This window comes from Rhinoraja longicauda, chromosome 15 (genome assembly GCF_053455715.1).
Source record: "Rhinoraja longicauda isolate Sanriku21f chromosome 15, sRhiLon1.1, whole genome shotgun sequence".
Classification (NCBI taxonomy): Eukaryota; Metazoa; Chordata; class Chondrichthyes; order Rajiformes; family Arhynchobatidae; genus Rhinoraja; species Rhinoraja longicauda.
The window spans coordinates 8,667,291-8,688,023 of NC_135967.1; the positions used below are offsets into that span (position 1 = coordinate 8,667,291).

The 20,733-nt window shown below is 45.0% G+C and overlaps 2 protein-coding genes across 2 annotated transcripts in view; one reads left to right on the forward strand and one right to left on the reverse strand.

The window, feature by feature from the left end:
- Window positions 1–8,354, forward strand: part of LOC144600513 (uncharacterized) — a 38,928-nt gene extending 30,574 nt beyond the window's left edge. The window contains exon 5 of the mRNA XM_078412171.1: window positions 5,148–8,354. Coding sequence (XP_078268297.1) covers window positions 5,148–7,025 — 1,878 coding nt within the window. The 3' untranslated portion in view covers window positions 7,026–8,354. The remainder of the gene's footprint in view (window positions 1–5,147) is intronic.
- A 3,606-nt stretch (window positions 8,355–11,960) lies between these two features.
- On the reverse strand, window positions 11,961–18,587 carry LOC144600514 (membrane-associated progesterone receptor component 1-like). The gene is made up of 3 exons (XM_078412172.1): window positions 18,173–18,587; window positions 14,147–14,302; window positions 11,961–13,108 (listed from the first exon to the last, which is right to left on the reverse strand). The coding sequence occupies exons 1-3, from the start codon at window positions 18,474–18,476 to the stop codon at window positions 13,005–13,007; spliced, it is 564 nt and encodes a 187-aa protein (XP_078268298.1). The 5' UTR covers window positions 18,477–18,587; the 3' UTR covers window positions 11,961–13,004.
- Between the last annotated feature and the right edge of the window lie 2,146 nt (window positions 18,588–20,733).

Here is a 20,733-nt window from a genome sequence, read left to right on the forward strand (position 1 = left end):
GGTGGTTATTGGTTGGCATGGACTCGATGGGCTGAAGTGGCGTGACCGCGTGGGTTTTCTCCGAGTTCTTCGGTTTCCTCCCACACTCCAAAGACGTACAGGTTTGCAGGCAAATTGGCTTGACTTATTGACTTATGACCTTATGATCCCTGGAGAGAAAGGATGGGTGACGTTTCGGGAGGAGCTCAGTGGGTCAGGCAGCGCCTGTGGAGGCATAGGGATGGTCGATGTTTGGGTCCGCGACGTTGCACCTGACTCAGGGTCTTGACCAGACATGTTGCCTATCCCTTTGCCTCCACAGAAGCTGCCTGACTCACTGAGTTCCTCCAGCGGTCTGTTCTTTTGCTTCAGATTGCAGCATCTGCAGTCTCTTGTCCTCTGCAAATTGGCCTTACAGGCAAAGTAGTCGATATCTTGGTGATGGCAAAATTCCCCAGTGAACCTGACCGAAGACAACTGAAATCAAAGAAGGTCTGAAGAAGGGTCTCGACCCGAAACGTCGCCCATTCCTTCTCTCCAGAGATGTTGCCTGACCCGCTGAGCTACTCCAGCATTTTGTGTGTAACTTCAAAGAAGGTAAATCACCATTCAGAGTGAAGAGTCTGCAATAAGAATCTTGCTTGATTCAGAGTCAAATTCAAAGAAAATTGACTGAATAAAGAAAGTAGCACAGCTGGTAGAGTCGCTGCGCCTCAGCTCCAGAGAGCTAGGTTAGATCCTGACCTCGGGTGCTGTCTGTGTGGAGTTTGTACGTTCTCTCTGTGGCCGCGTGGGTTCCCTGTGGGTGCTCCGGGTTCCTCCCACATCCCAAACAGGTGCGGGTTTGTAGATTAATTGCCCCTGGCGCGTAGGGAGTGGATGCGAAAGTGGGATAACATAGAACTGGTGCAAACGGGTTATCGATGGTTGTCATGGACGCGATGGGTTGAATGTCCTGTTTCCGTGCCGTATCTCTAATCTAAAAATGGAACTATTCTAAGAATCGTCTATTAGTCCATGTTCCTTTGCTCAGCAGCCATGCAGTTCTGCTTCAAGAGATGTTTGGCCCTGTGTTACCATGAGAACAGATACCACATGATTCACCTTTCCGGAATTCGAGTTGTTGCCATGTTATGAAAGCCCTGTGCAAATGGACACATAAAGCCTTTCCAATCCCAAGCTTTGCTTCATAATTTACATTCTGCATCAGGGACCCTCACTGAGAACAGCCCAGTCTGTCGAACTTCCAAAGCAATCTGCTGAAATACACAGGCTCTTCATCATGCTCTAAAAAAAGACCACCTAACGATGTTCAATTCCGTTTCGTTTAGTTTAGTTTAGAGATACACCGCGGAAACAGGCCCTTCGGCCCACCGAGTCCGCACTGACCAGCGATCCCCTCACACTAACACTATCCCACACACACTAGGGACAATTTACACTTATACCAAGCCAATTAACCGTCAAACCTGTACGTCTTTGGAGTGTGGGAGGAAACCGGAGATCCCGGAAAAAACCCGCATGGTCACGGGGAGAACGTACAAACTCCGTCCAGACAGTGCCCGTAGTCAGGATCGAACCCAATGTGTGGAGCTATAAGGCACCAACTCTACCACAGCACCACCTCAGCCAATGAAGCAGCCCTTGCCTACAGGCAGCCAGATCCAGACATCATTCAGTCTGAAGAAGGGTCTTGACCCGAAACGTCACCCATTCCTTCTCTCCAGAGATGCTGCCTGTCCCGCTGAGTTACTCCAGCATTTTGTGTCTACCTTCAACATTTAGGCATGGTCTGGTTAAACCAATGTAGCAGCTATCTTGACATTCAATGATATAACCTAGTCCTCCACTGTTAATGCCCTGCGATATCAAACGATTGTAACACTTCCCATCACCCAGGAAAGCAGACACCACCCAGGCCCTTGAATATAATACAAGACTATAAATGCTGGGAGGTTGTGCTAAAGCTGTATAGAACACGGAATAGATAGGGTGGGAGCACAGTCATTTATCCAGGGTAGGAGAATCAAGAACCAGAAGACATAGGTTACAGATGAGAGTGGAGAGATTTAATGGGAACCTGAGGGGCAACTTTTTCACTCAGACGGTGGTCTCGATATGGAACGAGCATCCAGAGGAGATAATTGAGGCATGTACTGTAACAGCATTTAAAAAGGTACTTTGACAGATGCATGGATGGGAAAGGTTTAGAAGGACATGGGCCAAATAGATGGGGCATCTTGGACGGGTTGGGCCGAAGGGCCCGTTTCCGTGCTGTATGACCTTATGACTGTCTCTGGTTGGAGTATCATGTGCAGTTCTGGTCACTCCAGTAGAGGAAGATGTCATCAAAGAGGGTGCAAGGAGCTTTATATGAAAATTGTTTGAATTGGGACAGTTTTAGTTATGAGGAAATTTTACCTAGTTTGGGTTGTTCTCTTGTGAACATAGAAGATTTAGTGGAGATGCATGAATTCATAAATGGGTTCAGAGCAGTGCAGCGTAACGGCACCTCTAAAAACCTAACCATCATTATTTCATTTTCCAGCCTGGTGGCATGCATGTTTATTTGTTGTGTGTACCATCACAGGGCGTTAGAGTGGCACAGCGGTAGAGTTGCTGCCTCACAGCGCCAGAGACCCGGGTTCAATCCTGACTACGGGTGCTGTCTGCACGGAGTTCGTACGTTCTCCCTGTGACCGCATGGGTTTTCTCCGGGCGCTCCGGTTTCCTCCAACTCTCCAAAGACCTGCAGGTTTATAGGTTAATTGGCTTCGGTGAAATTGTAAATTGTCACTGGTGTGTAGGATAGTGCTGGCGTATGGAGTGGTCGGTGGGCCGTAGGGGCTGTTTCCACACTGTATCTCTAAAGTCTAAAAGGACGCAGTGGCTCACAGTGAGTGGGTGAGATTCACCCAGAATCAGGTGGGATGGATCCAGTACAACAGGTGGAACAATGAGAGGAAGTCTGGAGAAATTTATTTCATCCAAAAGGAAATGGAAATCTGTAATTGATTGGCTGAACAATTACTCAAGGCATTGTGTTAGAAAAGTGACGGGTTATTGCCACGTTTAACCTAATGTTGAGTTCAATGAATGATCTGGTAGACACAGAGGCGCAGCAGTAGAGTTGCTGCCTCACAGCGCCAGAGAACAGGGTTCAATCCTGACAACGGGTGCTGTCTGAACGGAATTCACATGTTCTCCCTGTGACTGCGTGGGTTTTCTCCGGGTGCTCTGATTTCCTCCCACGTTCCAAAGGCGTGCATGTTTGTAGGTTAATTACCAGCGTATGGGGGAGTCATTGGTCACCACGGTCTCGATGGGCCGAAGGGCCCGTTTCCACACTGTATCTCTAAACTAAAACAACGCTTAATTTTGTTTGTCCACATAAGATTAATACCCATCAATATTAATGAAAAAAAGACTCAAACTGCTGGAGCAACTCAGCGAAATGTGACTTGTTCGTGTTCTTCAGAGCCACTGTGTTACTCCAGCACATTGTGTCATTTTTGTGTCAGCATCTGCAGTTCCTTGAGTCTCAATGTCAATGGGACAGTTAATAACATTGAAATACATTTTAAACCATGTACCGGATACAGAGCTAGGAGGAGTGCACAGTATTTATCTCGATGGAATATTGCAGGATGTCCTGGGAAACAGAAGGGGGTGGGGTGGTGCCTTTATTTAGTCTGGTCATGAGGATAAACTCCAGCCTGCAAGCACCCTTCTCACATCCACTCACTATTGCTTGGCTCTCAGCTGTTAAAGAACCTAATTTCTACCGAACTTTTTTTAAACTTCATTTGACCAGTGCTGATTTAAAAATCATTACATTTCTGACCGTTTCTGTGAAAGACATTGTCTTGCTGCAACCTCGCCTTCTGTAAAAACATTAACATTGGTTCTGGGCGTTGTCTGGAACGTCTGAGGTGGAGGGCAGACTTGATAGAACTGTAGACTTTAGAGATACAAAGCGGAAACAGGCCCTTCAGCCAAAGGAATCTGCACCGACCAACAATCCCCATACACCAGCACTACCCTACACACCAGGAACAATTTACAATTTACACAAGCCAATCTACCTATAAACCTGTAGGTCTTTGCAATGTGGGAGGAAATCAGAGCACGAGAAAACCCACGCAGTCACAGGGAGAACGTACAAACTTGGTGCAGACAGCACCTGAAGTCAAGATCAAACCCGGGTCTCTGGCGCTGTAAGGCAGCAACTCTATCACTGTGCCACTGTGCCGTCCTAAGGATACAGAGTTGTGGGAGGCATAGATATGGTAGATAGTCAGAACTTTTTCCCAGGGTGGAAATGTCTATCGCCAGAGGGCAAAGCTGTAAGGTGAGAGGGGAAATGTTTGGAAAGTTTAGTCCAAGTTGTGGACTGAGAGGAGGAATCATCGAGATGGATGGCTTACTGATCTCCTCGTGTGCTCTGGAGTTTGGCGACTCTTCAACGTAAACCAACTTGATTTGCGTTCGGTCTGGGGGTTTGATTGTTTGCCCTTTAACCCCCTACTTGGTGTTGGCCTATGTTGTTATCTGAAACAACCATTCAAGGGTTTTCACCAACTCCTCCATTGAAGGGGCACATACTTTCAAATCAGAGGGTACAGACCACCCGCCTTGGACCTATATTGGTTTTCTGCCATTGTCTCTGGGAACCACATAGACCATAGTAGATCCAGAATTCTCAATTGGCACTTTTTTTATTTTTAGGGACACAGCGCAGAAACTGGCCCTTTGGCCCACTGAGTCCGCGCCAACCAGCGACCCCTGCACATCTTACACATTAGGGACAATTTACAATCTTTTTACCAAAGCCAATTAATCTACAAACCTGCACGTCTCTGGAATGTGGGAGGAAAACGGTGGGACGCAGGTCACGGGTCTCTGTCACCCACGGACACAGAGGTTCTGTCTGTAAACTCTGTACAGACAGCACCTGTAGTTAGGATCGGACACGGGTGCCTGGCGCTGTAAGGCAGCAGCTCGACTGCGCTGCCCCACTCCTCAAGAGAAGTCAGGTGTCAGCCATGAGTCCTGGGTTTGCTGGAGATGCCTACATTCTGAGGTTGGGAAGTAGTCAACAGTGGGTGGACTAGTCTCCGTTATCTTTCAACTGCACAAATTATTTACTCTGTGTTTGTTTGCGAAAGGAAATGAAGGTCCAGAGGAGCCATCTTCCCGAGAGAGACATGGTGAGGTGCAACCAGATGAAAAGGGTTTGGTGTGAGGATGTGAGGGGTGGCGAACTGAAGAAAGGGGATGGAGATGCAACGAGGAGAAAGTGCCCACAAAGGGTGAAGTCAGGTGCATGGCGGCAGGGAGCAGATGAGAACTTTGTTGGGAAGGTGCACAGGTCATGGACCGCAACAGCAGAGCCTTTGTCTTCCCGATACACCAGCTTCCCACACACCTCCTCACTACCTCCCACTGGGTTGCAGCAAGAGTGTCGTTTGTCCAGTCTCAAACCAGCCCAGGTAGACATCTCCACAACTTGTCAATCCGAGTTGTTGCAATTCACTGTGAAGCAAGACTACAGCACACGCCCACGTCACTTGGGGGCAAGGAGCTACGATAACCGTTTGCCCAATGGATGTTCACGGGACGTCACTTCTGTAGACCACCTGAGCCGCCGTCGCCTGTACCAGTGTGAGGACTTCCTCGGCCAGTTGCACAGTTACCATCAGCTCCTTTACCCTTTGGATTCCAACCATGCAAATCTCCTCTATGGTGCCATAGAGCCTGGAGATCGCCCGGGCTGGTGTAGGACAGTCTCGGACAGCGGGAAAGGCCTTCGGGTAGACCTGCGGAACAAGTCGAGCCCTCTCTGTTGCAGGACCAGTGGTGCAAGGCGCAACACCTGGGCAGGTTATCACCTTGGCCGCAACTACACATGGACGATCGCTGCCAGCAAGCCAGGAGAGCCACGGAGAGACTTCAGCAGTCGCAGCAATCATCAGGTGAGGGAGTGCGATGAAAAGCTCCAGGTAAAGTGGAAGGATTCTGGAAGCCGAGTGGATTTGGAGGAAGATTTTGCCAGTGCCTACCGACTGCACATGAAAGATACAGATGGTGGTGCTGTATCGGGCTGCAAATTCAAGAACCGAGATGGCAGGTTCACGGGTCATCTTGAGAATCCAAGAGTAGAAATTAAGGACCTAAGGATATCGTCCAAGGAACCATGGAGAAATCCCATTACCAACTGGAAGATTTCAATTCAAAACTCTCAGGATGATGTGGTTCGCCCAAGACTCCAGGAGAGTGATCAGTGCAGGAATGCAAGTAACCACGACAGCAGCTTGTTGTTGAACTCCCAGTACAAGGCTCCACCTGATTGTACTAGCAAAGAAACCGTGAATGCTCGGAGTGGGTCGAATAGAAAAATACAACGTATGCACAAAGGCAATGTTTATGAGTACAGTGCTGACACCGATTTGTCTCATTGTGAGTCGGGATTTTACCAAGTTGCCTCAAAACAAACATCTAATAAGAAGTCTGAAACGTACGATGATGTGAAGCCCTTTCCAGCCAGGTGTGGGAGTGACGTCAAATATTCATGCAAAGAAAACAAAAGCAAGTTCAAAGAAGAATCAGACAGTCCCTACAAGCCTTGCAGTGGGCACCAGTGGAAAGGTTCATGGAATGGGAAAGATTTGGGAGAGATTCCTCGCAAAGAATTGTTCTTGGCCAACCAACTGTGCGATGTCTTCAGCCATGAAGTAAAGAACAAAAAGCAAAGAAAGAACTCAAGGACCAAAGTCATCCCCGAAGACAAGAACAATAAACATACACACAATCCTCTGGATTCTAACAGGATCCAACAGCAGGCTCATTGGAAACACATGTGGAATGAATGTTTAGATAACCATAGCAGTTCTGAGAGAGGTTTTAATATTCGCCCTGCTTTCCTCGGGGATTATTGGCCTCGTGAGAGAGATTTTGAGCTTGAGCTGGGGGCAAATGGAACCCAGACATATTTTCACAAGCATTTTGCTGGTGACCATAGAATTATTGATTCTGAAGAAGTCTGAAGAAGGGTCTCGACCCGAAACGTCACCCATTCCCTCTCTCCTAGATGCTGCCTGACCTGCTGAGTTACTCCAGCATTTTGTGATACCATCGATTTGTACCAGCACCTGCAGTTATTTTCCTATAGAATTATTGATGATAATGTGTGTGAACAAAAGATAAACAAGTACAAAGCTGGTGTGAACAAACTTCACTGCAAGTGAGCAAAAAAGGGGAATCACAATGAATCAAATGATTTAGGAGCTCTGACTGGAATGATAATCACTCAGCATTCCATCCTCCACACTTTAGCAATATGGCTTTTACCGAAATACCTAACTTTCAAAAAAATTCCACTGATCTTGTCAAAAAATGCAGTCAGGGTTTTTACCGAACCAAAATATTTGAATTAACTGATTTGAACAGAGTAGCAAACTAAACGTATCTGAAGTATGAATATTGGGAGAATAAATGCAACGGTGTTACCTGTCCAGCTGATGAACAACTAACTCTTCATTTCTGGTGAACTGATCTAAGAGTGCAAAGCTACCTTTTAGAGAGTCGACACACACGTGTAAGAATGCTTAACAGAGATTATTGCAATGGAAGAGAAAATAAAATATTTCACAAGTGTTCCTGTAAATTTAAATGGTAAACTGCCTCCTCCCAACAACATTGTCACTTTCCCAGATGGGTCTGGCTGGGGAAATCAAGACCAGGCCACAGTTTCATTGCTGGTGGTGCAAATGTTGCACGCCATGTTTGTCTGACTTACTTCAGTGACATTTCAAAGCGAATTCACTGACCAACGTATTTTATGGCAGTGTGAGGAAGTGCAAAGTGCTACTCAAATGCGATTCTGTCCCTTCTGCAACAATGTCAGAGATGCAGCAAGCTGAAAGAGAAATCTGAGCCTAAATTACCATTATTTTCCTGCCTCCCACATAAATGAACATGGCAAAGATGACCTATCTTTAATTGCAGCCCCGAGCACTACTGTTCCCCCAGTCTTTGTATTAGCTCATCTCATTTTTTTCCAGTCACCTAGCTCAGTTCTGACTGTTGATTAAAATAACACATTTTTGTTAATCTATTTTGACAATCTATTTTGTGAGAGAAGTCACCTTTAGCGCTAACAAACATGTAAGTTTCAAATAATGTTCAGTCTTCGATGGTTAATCTGCACTGTTTGAATCTTTGTATTTAAAGTTTAGTTGTAGATTGTCAAATAAATGTAATTGTCCCTGTAAAATGTTTGTAACGTGACCTGCTGCATTTCTGAGGGAGACAAGCAGATGAAAATATAATTTAGAGATTTAGCTCAGAATCGTTTGTGCTACTCCCAGCTGATGATTACTTGAAACTAAAACGACAGTGATTTGAACTGTAACAATGACTCAATGATACGTTATTGTCACATGGAATGAAATTCTTGTGTTTTTTTTGCATACAATGCTGTAAAATCAAACACCAGACTTCACCCGGGTAGTACACAAAGTTCCGCCACTTTTCTAGCGCAGTTTCAAAAGTTCTTGGTACATCTTATCTTCTCGCAGCGGCGAACCAGATCTCCTGTTGCATACGGCACCCCCAGCCGAGTCCCTCTTTCCTCTCGGCGGCCCCCCCTCCAGCTGGATCACTCTCTGTGGACTGCCCCGCTGGGTTACTCCACTCTCACAGGACTGCCCGGCGGGTTCATCCGTCCGGCGAATAAAACGGGGAAGGCGGTTCAATCGTGGCTAACGAGGTAAAACACGGATTGTGTCAAATCCAAGGAAAAGGCAAACAAATTGGCCAGAGGAAGCAGAACTCCGAAGGATTGGGAGAAATTTAGAACTCAACAGAGGAGGACAAAGTCCTTAATTAAGAGGGGGAGAAAAATAGCATGAAAGAAAGCTTGCGGGGAATATAAAAAAATGATTCTAAAAACTTCTTCAGCTACGTAAAAAGGAAAAGATTAGTGAAGACAGATGTAGGTCCCTTACAATCAGAGACAGGTGAATTTATAATGGGAAACAAAGAAATAGCAGAACAGTTAAACAAATACTTTGATTCTGTCCTCACTAGGGAAGACACAATCTACCAGAAATATTCAGGGACCGAGGATCTAGTGGGAGGGAGGAACTGAAGGGAATCCACATTGGTCAGGAAATGGTGTTTGGTAAACTGTTGGGACTGAAGGCAGATAAATCCCCAGGGCCTGGTGGTCTGCATCCCACAGTACTCAAGGAGGTTGCCCCAGAAATCGTGGATGCATTGGTGATCATTTTCCAATGTTCTCTCAACTATGGATCAGTTCCTGTGGACTGGAGGGTAGCCAATGTAACTCCACTTTTTAAGAAACCTTTGACAAGGTCCCACACAAGAGATTAGTGTGCAAAATTAGAGCACGTTATTGGGGGTAAGGTATTGACACATGGATAGAGAACTGGTTGGCAGACAGGAAGCAAAGAGTAGGAATTAACGGGTCCTTTTCAGAATGGCAGGCAGTGACTAGTGGGATGCCGCAAGGCTCTGTGCTGGGGCCACAACTATTTACAAACAATTTAGATGAGGAAATTAAATGTGGCTTCTCCAAGTTTGCGGATGACACAAAGCTGGGTGGCAGTGTGCGCTGCGATGAGGATGCTATGAGGTTGCAGGGTGACTTGGATAGGTTGAGAGGCCAGATACATGGCAGATGCAGTATAATGTGGATAAATGTGAGGTTTTCCACTTTGGTGGCAATTGGCAGATTATTATCTGAATGTCGTCAGATTAGGAAAAGGGGAGGTGCAGCGAGACCTGGGTGTGCTTGTACATTACTCACTAAAGTAAGCATGCAGGTACAGCAGGCAGTGAAGAAAGCTAACAGTTTGTTGACCCGAGAGGATTTGAGTTTCAGAGCACGGAGGCCCTGTACTACTGCACTACAGGCCCCTGGTGAGACCGCACCTAGAGTAGTGTGTGCAATTTTGGTCCCCTAATTTGAGGAAGGACATTATTGCTGTTGAGGGAGTGCAGCGTAGGTTCACCAGCTTAATTCCCGGGATGACGGGACTGACCTATGATGAAAGAATGGGTCGACCGGGCTTGTATTCACTGGAATTTAGAAAGATGAGAGGGGATGTTATAGAAACACATAAAATTCTTAAAGTTTTGGACAGGCTAGATGCAGGAAAAATGTTCCCGAAGTTGGGGGAAGCCCAGAACAAGGGTTCACAGTTTAAGAATAAGGGGTAGGCCACTTAGGACTGAGATGAGGAAAAACTTCTTCACCCAGTTGTGAATCTGTGAAATTCTCTGCCACAGAAGGCAGTGGAGGCCAATTCACTGGATGTTTTCAAGAGAGTTAAATTTAGCTCTTAGGGCTCAAGGAATATGGGGAAAAAGCAGTACTGCTTTTAGCTGACAGAGAATGTGCAAATTCCAGACAGTTACCGAGATCGAGATCAAGATCAAACCCAGGTCTCTGGTGCTGCGAGGCAACAGCTCTATTAACTGCAGCTGGTAGAGCTGCTTAAACTATGTTTAAGTGTATTTTTTTACTGAATGCTGCAATAACCCACTTATGCACCTTCACCTGCAGCGAGATAGCATCCCAGAACACCACCTGTAATTGAAGTTATTCAAGCCAAAGTCGTTAAGCATGCTGGAGGTTGAAGGCTGTTAACAAGCTTTTATACCTGACCGATGGTGACAAAAGAAAACTAGAGCGATATTCAGAGTCAATGCTCCATGACGCTTGCCTACTTAACAGAGCACTAGTTAGGCACCCATGCATCACCATATACCAGCATCCAAGTAAGCAAATGGTGGGTACTTGGTGCTTACAATGGCAGTGAATGAAATTGTGAAGAGGCTCAAAGAGCATGCAAGGAAAGTTTACAATACAAAAACGTTCAACAACTAAAGCTTTTAACAAAATGAATATGCCGTATTCAACAATAACGTACAGGTATGTAGGTTAATTGGCTGGGTAAATGTAAAAATTGTCCCTAGTGGGTGTAGGATAGTGTTAATGTACGGGGATCACTGGGCGGCACGGACTTGGAGGGCCGAAAAGGCCTGTTTCCGGCTGTAGATATATGATATGATATGATATGATATGATATGATAATAATAATGCAGTTTTCACATTACTTAATGTACAATTAATTGATATCAGGTTTGACTTAGATGTTTAAATTATTGCAAATGAAATGAAAATGTGCTGGTTTATGTTGGTGATCAATATATATCACAACTATTAATATACATAGAATTAAAATAGTTTGGCAATAATTTGCTACTGAAAATATTTAGCAGATATGATTTTAAACAAAATTTGAGGATATGAAAGATTGAAATCAAATTTCCTAATTAAAGTTTACTGATATAAGCACACACTGTGGCGCAGTGGCAGAGTTGCTGCCTTACAGCGCCAGAGACCTGGGTTCAATCCTGACTACAGGTGCTGTCTGTACGTTCTCCCTGTGACCTTATGGGTTTTCTCCGGGTGCTCAGGTTTCTTCCCACGTTCCAAAGACGTGCAGGTTAATTGACTTCTGTAAGTTGTCCCTAGTGTGTAGGATTGAACGTGATTGCTGATCGGTATGGACTCAGTGGGATGAAGGGCCTCTTTCCACGCTATATTTCTAAAACTAAAACATGCATTTAGGCAGACGTTACTAGTTTTGAAATCAGCAATAAAGTCAATTTGAGAGTCCTTATCGTTTGCTTGCAAGGTCATATGGATGGGGAGATGAGTGGGTATCGGTGTGGGTATGAGAGACATTCATTATCTATAGTGTATGTTACTGCGACTCATTTCTTCGCTGCTTAGTGGAATATGAACTCTCTAACCATGGGGTCCTACTATATTATTAACTTTATTGACTAATTGTGCCAAAGGAGAGAGCTGAAAGATAGGACATTCAGTAAATGTACTCCAAGTGCCCATTTTTACACAGTTAAATCACGCTACTTTTTAAATTCCAAGTAGTGACATTTTTTTATTTCAACAAAAAGATAAACAGGCTACCAGTATTACCTGGTATATCTTTAAACAGATTCAATAATATCTTGTTAGTAGATACATGGGTGATTAATTTTTTTTGAAAAGTCAACCTTTAAAGAAATCACCTTTCACACTTCTACACTTAATGACGAATGTACAAGATGAGACAAGAACGCAGATTAAAGTTCACATTATTCCTTCAATTAGAAAAAACATGCTCAAACTAAACATCCTGCTGGAATAATTTTGTGTGCATATTTAAATGATTTGGTTCATAAGCTCATTATTTTAAAGAGAATGTGTTTTTGACTGATAGACTTTCCGTGACACTTCCTGCAAAATCAACCCTTAGAAATTATCTGCCTTATTGTGTTGGTTATCACACCCTGCCACTGAGGCATTAAACCTGATTAGAAGGGTTATGTTGCATAAGCAGTAGAAAAATTACACCACTGGGCAAAATTAACAGCTGACTTTATGGTAGCTCCACACAGCAGTAAAATGGCCGTGTGTTGCTCAATTCTATGGCAACACACAAGCTGAGTCTCAGGAATGCGATTAATACAAAATGCCCTTGTGAAAGGTAAATGTTGACATCGATTGGATGAACTATGTGGTAACTTTCATGAACTGAATTAACAAACTGGCAAAAGCCTTTAGTCCTCTATCTAATATTAAAGAAATGAGGCAAACTTTCCACAGACATTTCAGATTAACCTGAATGAACTGAGCATCTTAATTACGGACTAGATTGCCTTGTTTTGACTGGGATGAATAGTGTTATTATAGTTTTACAGTATTTCTTGTTCAATGTTATTTGGAATGGCAAACCTCCTACATACAACTTAACGTGTTTTCTCCAAGGTTTCACTCGATACTCTGACATAAAACGTCTGCAGCAGTGATGAGTTCTTAACTGTTGTTAAAATCGTGCCCTCCCCAGGCTCCAAGAAATTTACTTCAAAAATGCAATGTTCTTGTGTGATCGATTCTACAAAAATAGATCTCTCGCAGCTGCAGAACTTCAGTCTTTCTTCAATTCTTTAGCTTCTTTTGTATCTTCTTCATCAGTGTATTCTGTGGGTTCTTCTCCAGGCTTCAGGAGTTTCCCAACGTAATTGTACCTCTCTGAAACACATTAATAAAATTGTGACTGCAAAGAGGCGTTTGGTAGAATTAACTGACAATCCTGCGGCTTGTGCCAAAAAGGATGCATTTTGAATGCAGGGACAAAAAAAATGCTGTTTCCTCAACAATAATCGTAGTTCCCCAACTTGTAATGAAGCAGTTTTATTTCCATGTTGTGTATCGTTAAAGATTATTAATAGTAATTACATCTTTATTTGCACTTAAGTATAGTTTTGTGGATTGGTATAAATCTGGAAATTCATAAAGGTTTTATAAATTCTTCAATTTTCTCCCTGGGACTCGAGGGAGAATCCAATCCCTGCTCTCTGCACCGTCAATCATTTGTTAAAACAGGGTGACACGGTGGCGCAGTGGTACAGTTGCTGCCTTGCAGCCCCTGTGGAATTCTCTGCCACAGACGACAGCGGAGACCAATCCACTGGATGTAGTCAAGAGAGAATGAGATATAGCTCTTAGGGCTAATGGAATCAAGGGATATGGCGTGAAAGCAGGAACGGGGTACTGATTTTGGATGATCAACCATGATCATATTGAATGGCGATGCTGGCTCAAAGGGCCGAATGGCCTAGTCCTGCACCTATTTTCTATATTTCTTTGCACATTTCTGCTCTGCGTCGATTTATATTTGTTTATATGTTTCTCTCCTCCATAATGCTAACTCACAATAAGTCATCCATTACAAAGAGGATCTGCTAGCTATGCAAAATGGCAGTGAGCCACTCCTAGTAAGATCTCAGAGTGCAACATTTGCTGTTGAAACATCAAAATTTAAGGATTTCAGATAAGAATTCAGCAGACGTTTACACAGATTCCATATAATAGTGTGTGAACACAAACTTTTCAAGAACACAAACATTACGGAGAAGAATCGTACAATTGGCAGGGTTGTACAACACAACACAAACTAATTGTGTGTTGTGGCCCACGCACGCCCTCTAACAGCCCTGAATTGCATTTGACAGACCTCCTGGGCCACAATACACAACTGGAAGACCTTTGTCAATCCATAAGACTTACGATTGAACTGCATTTCCCACTCATGAAGACTTTCCAGCTGCATGGTATTAAGATCAGACAAGTCATCATATTCATCTCTCAGTGCCTCTTTCTCCAGACAGAATGTAGCAAGGCCCCTTGAGGCATCTCTTCCAGCAAACACGCCGTAAGGAGCACCTAACCAAAACACATGCAATTTGTTAGTACAACCTTCTCCTTCAAGGGATATTTTGCCCTCTATAAAACTAATGCAGCAGATGAAATAACAATGCATTAGGACAAAAACAGTAACTTAGCAGTGAATGAGTACCCTTCCTACAGTCAGTACAATCACTTTAACTGGAAACAGCACCGATTATTTTACTTTTGCTAGTTTAAATGGATTTCTCTGAGAGAAATCAACCAAGGTGAAAGACTGACAACCAAGTGGAATTATATCAGCCACTTCCAAAGACCACTGTTCTTCAGTATTTTTGGATCCGCAAAGAAAAATAGATGCTGCCTGACCTGTAGTTTTTGTTTTGTTTTTTGTGATCTTAATTTGCTGCAGAGGATAAGGAGCATAGTTGTAAGAGCATAAGAGAGAGGGATGGGAGAAGAGCACAATGGAGAATGGGAGCATTCACTCAGACCACGATGAACTTCTCCCTCAGTGCCACTGACCTACACTAGTCTCTGTACCCATTGATCCCATTAAAATCCAAAACGTTAAGAATGAGAATTTTGCCGGCTCAATCTTCCAAACTCTAGAGAGTATAGGCCAGTCTATTTAATCTCTTCTCATAAGAAAAATCCATCCCCCTAGCCCCACACAATCCAGGCAACGTTTCAAATGTAATCTACTAGAATGATGGAATCAGTACAATGATTTGAAACATAGAAAGTATGTGCAGGAGTAGGCCATTCGGCCCTTTGAGCCAGGACCACCATTCAATATGATCATCGCTGATCATCCAGAATCAGTACCCTGTCCCTGCTTTTTCCCCATATTCCTTGATTCCATTAGCCCTAAGAGCTATATCTAACTCTCTCTTGAAAACATCCAGTGAATTGGCCTCCACTGCCTTCTGTGGCAGAGAATTTCAGATTCACAACTCTCTGGGTGAAAAAGTCTATTCCCATCTCTCCATTCATGGTAAAAAATATCTTTTAAACTAAAACTCAAACCACCATATTAAAATTAGATTTTCATGAAAAGCCATTGCTCTAAAATATTAATTGTTTCCCTTTCCAAAGGTGATTTGCTGAATACTTCCAGCATTTTCTGTTTTCAATTCATTTTTGTTTGTTTTTGAGAATAAGACTATTTGTTCAAAGGGATCACTGTTCCATTTACCAGCACAGCTGTATCGGTTTTTAGAACATGGAACAGTATAACACAGGAACTTGCCCTTCAGCCCACAACGTTTGCATCGAACATGATGCCAAGTTAGTTTGTTTATAGGCATTTGAACTGCAAAGCACTGAAGGTTATTTGGGCAAATCGTTACAATTAGCGGTGCTCAACATGATTAATCTTCGTGTTTTCATGCAAGCAGAAGTTTTTCCACAATGGGCTAATTACAGTCAATACAAATACCATTTCAGAAATATTGTGAAGAGCTCTGCATCAAAAATTCACAATCTCTTAGATTTAGCTACATAAGTGATGATCCATTTATATGTTAAAATACTGAAATTCACAATAAAAGTTTTATTTAGAGTCATAGTCATAGAGTGATACAGTGTGGAAACAGGCCACTCAGCCCATCTTGCTCACACCGGCCAACATGTCCCAGCTACACTAGTCCCACCTGCCCGTTTGCTCCATATCCCTCCAAATCTGTCCTATCCATGTACCTGTCTAACTGTTTCTTAAACGATGGGATAGTCCCAGCCTCAACTACCTCCTCTGGCAACTTGTTCCATACCCCCACTACCCGTTGTGTGAAAAAGTTACCCACCAGATTCCTATTAAATCTTTTCCTTCACCTTGAACGTATGTCCTCTGGTCCTCGATTCACCTACTCTGGGCAAGAGACTCTGTGCATCTACCCGATCGATTCCTCTCATAATTTTATACACCTCTATAAGATCACCCCCTCATCCTCCCGCGCTCCAAGGAATGGAATCCCAGCCTATTCAACCTCTCCCTGTAGCTCAGACCTTCTAGTCCTGGCAACATCCTCATAAATCTTCTTTGTACCCTTTCTAGCTTGACAACATTTCTATTTACTGTTTCCACCTTGACAACAGTATTTTTGCTTCAGGTCCACTATCAGGAGTGACATCGGAAGGTTTCACCCACTTCATTATATGAACTTATATCCACTTCATTCAAGGAATATTAGAAAAAGTCAAAGCTTGAGAAGCTGTTGTTTTTAAAAGTAATCCTAAATCTCCATTGCCTTGATGCATTTTATCCTTACTTGTTAATAATTTCCAGTTGTCTGGAAAAACCACCTGCAATCTTCCAAAATGGATGTAAGGAAACATAACATTTAAGGAAACTTCTAATACGGCCCAAAGCTATTTAGAACCTACCCCTGAGAGCAGAGCTAGCTCTGAATTTTGGTGAAGTTGAACAATTACATTCATTCAACCAGCTAGCTCCACAATAAAAACAGGAATGAAATGCATAAGATAGATTCACAAGTATTCAAGATGGCTTGGCTTAGTCTTCAGTTCAATGGCCAAACTCACCTCAAACTAAATAGTATTTGGTGTACAGTTTAATGAGAAGGTTTTATTAATCCACTATGTGTTCTATTTTGAGATCTTATCAAGTTAGTACAATTTGGTATGGTAATGACCATACAGTGGTTTGCTAAACTGGATGATAAAACAGATTATTCTATTGATCCCTCTATATTTTACAAGTTTTAGTATATCAGCATAACTGATTCAAAGAAACATTCCAATTTGAAGATATTTCAGTTACCAATTGTTCAAAATACTTCATTACCATTAAGATACCAGAAAATAGATTCCAGAACAGAAGGTTCCTGGAAAAATGATTTTTTTCAGTATGGTGCAATAGACAAGGCAGTACTCATTTTAGCCACGACAGCTGTTTATTAACAAGTCGAACACATCCTGAGGGTAGTATTTTGAACTCAACAAAAACCTTAGGAGAAAAATCTGCCAATCTCTCAGAACTTCAAGGTCACAGGGCAATGTCACAAATAAAACTTATTGACCTACAGCAGAATTACTTTGGAGCACTGGATGCAGGGGAACTCACTGCCCATGTGTGAACGAGCGACGGGCACAGTCTAAGCAAAGGGTCGGGAAGGATTAGGTATTGAGGAAAGGAGAGTGTATGGAGGGGGGGGTAAAGAGGAGAGGGACATCGGGGTAACAAGGAGACAAGTGGAAGATCGGGATTGAGATGGGGATCGATGGGCAAGGAAAGTGAGGGGATTGGGGCGAGGAGAGGAGGGTAGATTGGAGGGCGCATGAAGAGGAAGGGGGGTTGTGGGCAATAAGGGGATGGGGGCTCATGGAGAAGAAGGGGGATTGATGGCAAGGATTAGGGGAGATTTGGGGGAACAAGTAGAGGGGGAATTGGGGGAAAACAATGGAGGCAAGGAGAGGAGGGGGGGGGTTGAGGGTGAGGAGAGGAAGGGGATGGAGAGAGGAGAGGATGGTTGAGGGTGAGGAGGGGAGATTGAGGGTGAGGAGGGGGTGGAGTGAGGAGGAGGGAGTGGAGTGAGGAGCAGGGGGTGGAGTGAGGAGGAGGGGTGGAGTGAGGAGAGGAGGGGAGTGACGAGAGGAGGAGGCATTGGTGGAGAGGAGATGGGGGGTTGAGGGTGAGGAGGGGGTTGGAGTGAGGAGGGAGTGGAGTGAGGAGAGGAGGGGGCATTGGGTGGAGAGGAGGAGGGGGGGTTGAGGGTGAGGAGAGGAGTGAGGTGAAGAGGAGGGGGATGAGGAGGAAGGGGGTTGAGGGTGAGGAGAGTAGCAGGGATCGCGGAGGAGAGGAGAGTGCTTGGTCGAGAGGGAAGAGGAGGGGGATCGGGGGGAGATTGAGGTAGAGGGGGGGGAGCTTGAGGGGAGGGAGTTCCCCACCTTCTCCGTAGAACTTGCTGCCCCTGGTGACATCGAAGACCTTGCCGCAGACGGCGATGAGGATGCGGGGGTCGCGCTGCCCGTTGAAGGGCCGCATCTCCGCCGGGGTGAAGTCCCTCCGGAGGCTGGGCAGCTGCGGCTCCTGGGCGGCGGAGTCGTCGTTGCTCGGCCGCTCGCCGCGCACGATCTTGTAGAGCAGGAAGAGGCAGATGAGCAGTAGGGTGACGTTGAGGGGGCTGCTGAAGATCTCGGCCAGCACGCCGGAGCTCGCCGCGCCTTCCGCCACCTCCTCCTCCGCCGCCATCTTGCGCCGCCGGGCGGACCGAAGACTCCGGCCGCGGGGGCGCGCAGGGCTCCTGTCAGCGGGGACGAGCGACGGCCGCGTCGTTGACTGCTTCGCCCCCACACCTGGAAGACCAGTGACTGCAGCGCCCCCGCTGCTGGAGGACCAGTGACTGCCTCGTCCCCACACCTGGAGGACCAGTGACTGCAGCGCCCCCGCTGCTGGAGGACCAGTGACTGTAGCGCCCCCGCGCCTGGGGGACCAGTGACTGCAGCGCCCCCGCTGCTGGAGGACCAGTGACTGCAGCGCCCCCGCTGCTGGAGGACCAGTGACTGCAGCCCCCCCCCCCCCCGCGCCTGGAGGACCAGTGACTGCAGCGCCCCCGCGCCTGGAGGACCAGTGACTGCAGCGCCCCCGCGCCTGGAGGACCAGTGACTGCAGCGCCCCTGTGCCTGGAGGACCAGTGACTGCAGCGCCCCCGCGCCTGGAGGACCAGTGACTGCTCCCCGCCTCACCTGGAGGACCAGTGAGTCTGGAGAAGGGTATCAACACAAAATGCCACCCATTTCTTCTCTCCAGAGATGCTGCCTGACCTGCTGAGTTACTCCAGCTTTTCGTGACTATCTTCGGACCAGTAACTGCTCCCTGGACATCCTGCGGCTCACCCTCCTCATGTCACCTCCACCTTAGTGTCAGATGCACAAGTTCCAGGTGAGCTACAGGTACAATGCAAATCTCACCTGCAGCACCATGAGAGGCAGACAAACGCACAAAAACATAAAATATACATCAATTCTGCAAGAGAGCGAAATGAATGAGCCAAAAACAAAACATTGGACCGTACACGTAGAAACAAATACGATTGATAGAAAGAAGTAGAAATGAGGAACTGCAGATGCCGGTTTAGAAAAAGGACACCAGGTGCTGGAGTAACTCAGTGGGTCAGGCATCAAATCTGGATAGGTGGTGTTTCAGGTCGGGACCCTTCTTCAGCTGAATACCTTTTCATTGCTTAAGCTACTGTTGTTCCTTTATTTCTACAAGAAGAGATGTAGATGGGCTATTGCATGCTAGCCAGTCATAGTGCTTGTTAGTAGTAGTCCCGCCTAGTACGTGCTTTATAATATTAAGAACTCGCCTACGTCACGCAGTAGATGTAGCAGCTCGGAGCTGTAATGTACTGCAGGTCCTATGATGTAAGTGCTTCAATACAATGATGCGTTGTATCTTAGCATGTACTTAAGTACTTTGTTACACTTACGGTTTACAAAAAAAAGAGACATGGGAGCTGTTGGTGAGATTTGAGGAAACTGCATTTGAGATACAGGATTACGATAAAATGCTTTGAATAGTTGAGATATCTGTACTAATTTGAAGTAAAACCCACAGTGCTGGAGTTACTCAGTGCGTCAGGCAGCATTTTTGGAAGAATGAATAGGCATGTTTCCAGTCCTCCAGAGATGCTGCCTGATCCGCTGAGTTACTCCAGCATTTTGTGTCTATTAATGCACAAAGTCTCAGAAAAAACACACACCAAAAACATAAAAGTACACATCAATTCCACAAGACACTGAAAAGAAAAAAGAATGTGCCAAAAACAAAACAATAACGTGCCCAGACTCAGACAAACATACAAAACATAAATGATACATAACTTACACATAAATTCATAAGACAGTAAAAAGATAAAAAATTCTGGGGAGAAACATCATTAGTGCAACAAAAAAAAGGAAAAAAATACAAGTTCATGGTAGTGCAAGAAGTGTTCCAAATGATCCATTGCTGAGGTAGAATTAGGGTTGTACAAGTCGGTTCAAGAACCTGATAGTTGTAGGAATAAAGGTATTTCTGAACCAAGTTGTGTGGGACAGACTTCAGTACTTTCTGCCCAAAGATTTACGGCCTGGATGTAGGGATCCTTGATAGATGCCGCCTTCTTGAGGCAGCACCTCATGAATGCTCTCAGTGGGTGGAGAGGACAATACCTGTGATAGACCATCATCAAACCAGTCGTGGGGTGAGAAGCCAAGAGTCTATTTATCATCAGCCTCTCCACCATCGAGAGCATGTACATGGGGCGCGGCCTCAAGAAGGCAGCATCTGTCATCAAGGATCCCCACATCCGGGCCGTACCCTCTTCTCACTGCTACTGTCAGGCAGGAGGTACAGAGGCTTGAAGGTCCAAATCACTAGGTTCAGGAACAGCTACCTTCCTCCAACTATCAGATTCTCAAGTCCAATTACACTTCCAACCTCATCTACCAAGGACCCCGACTGT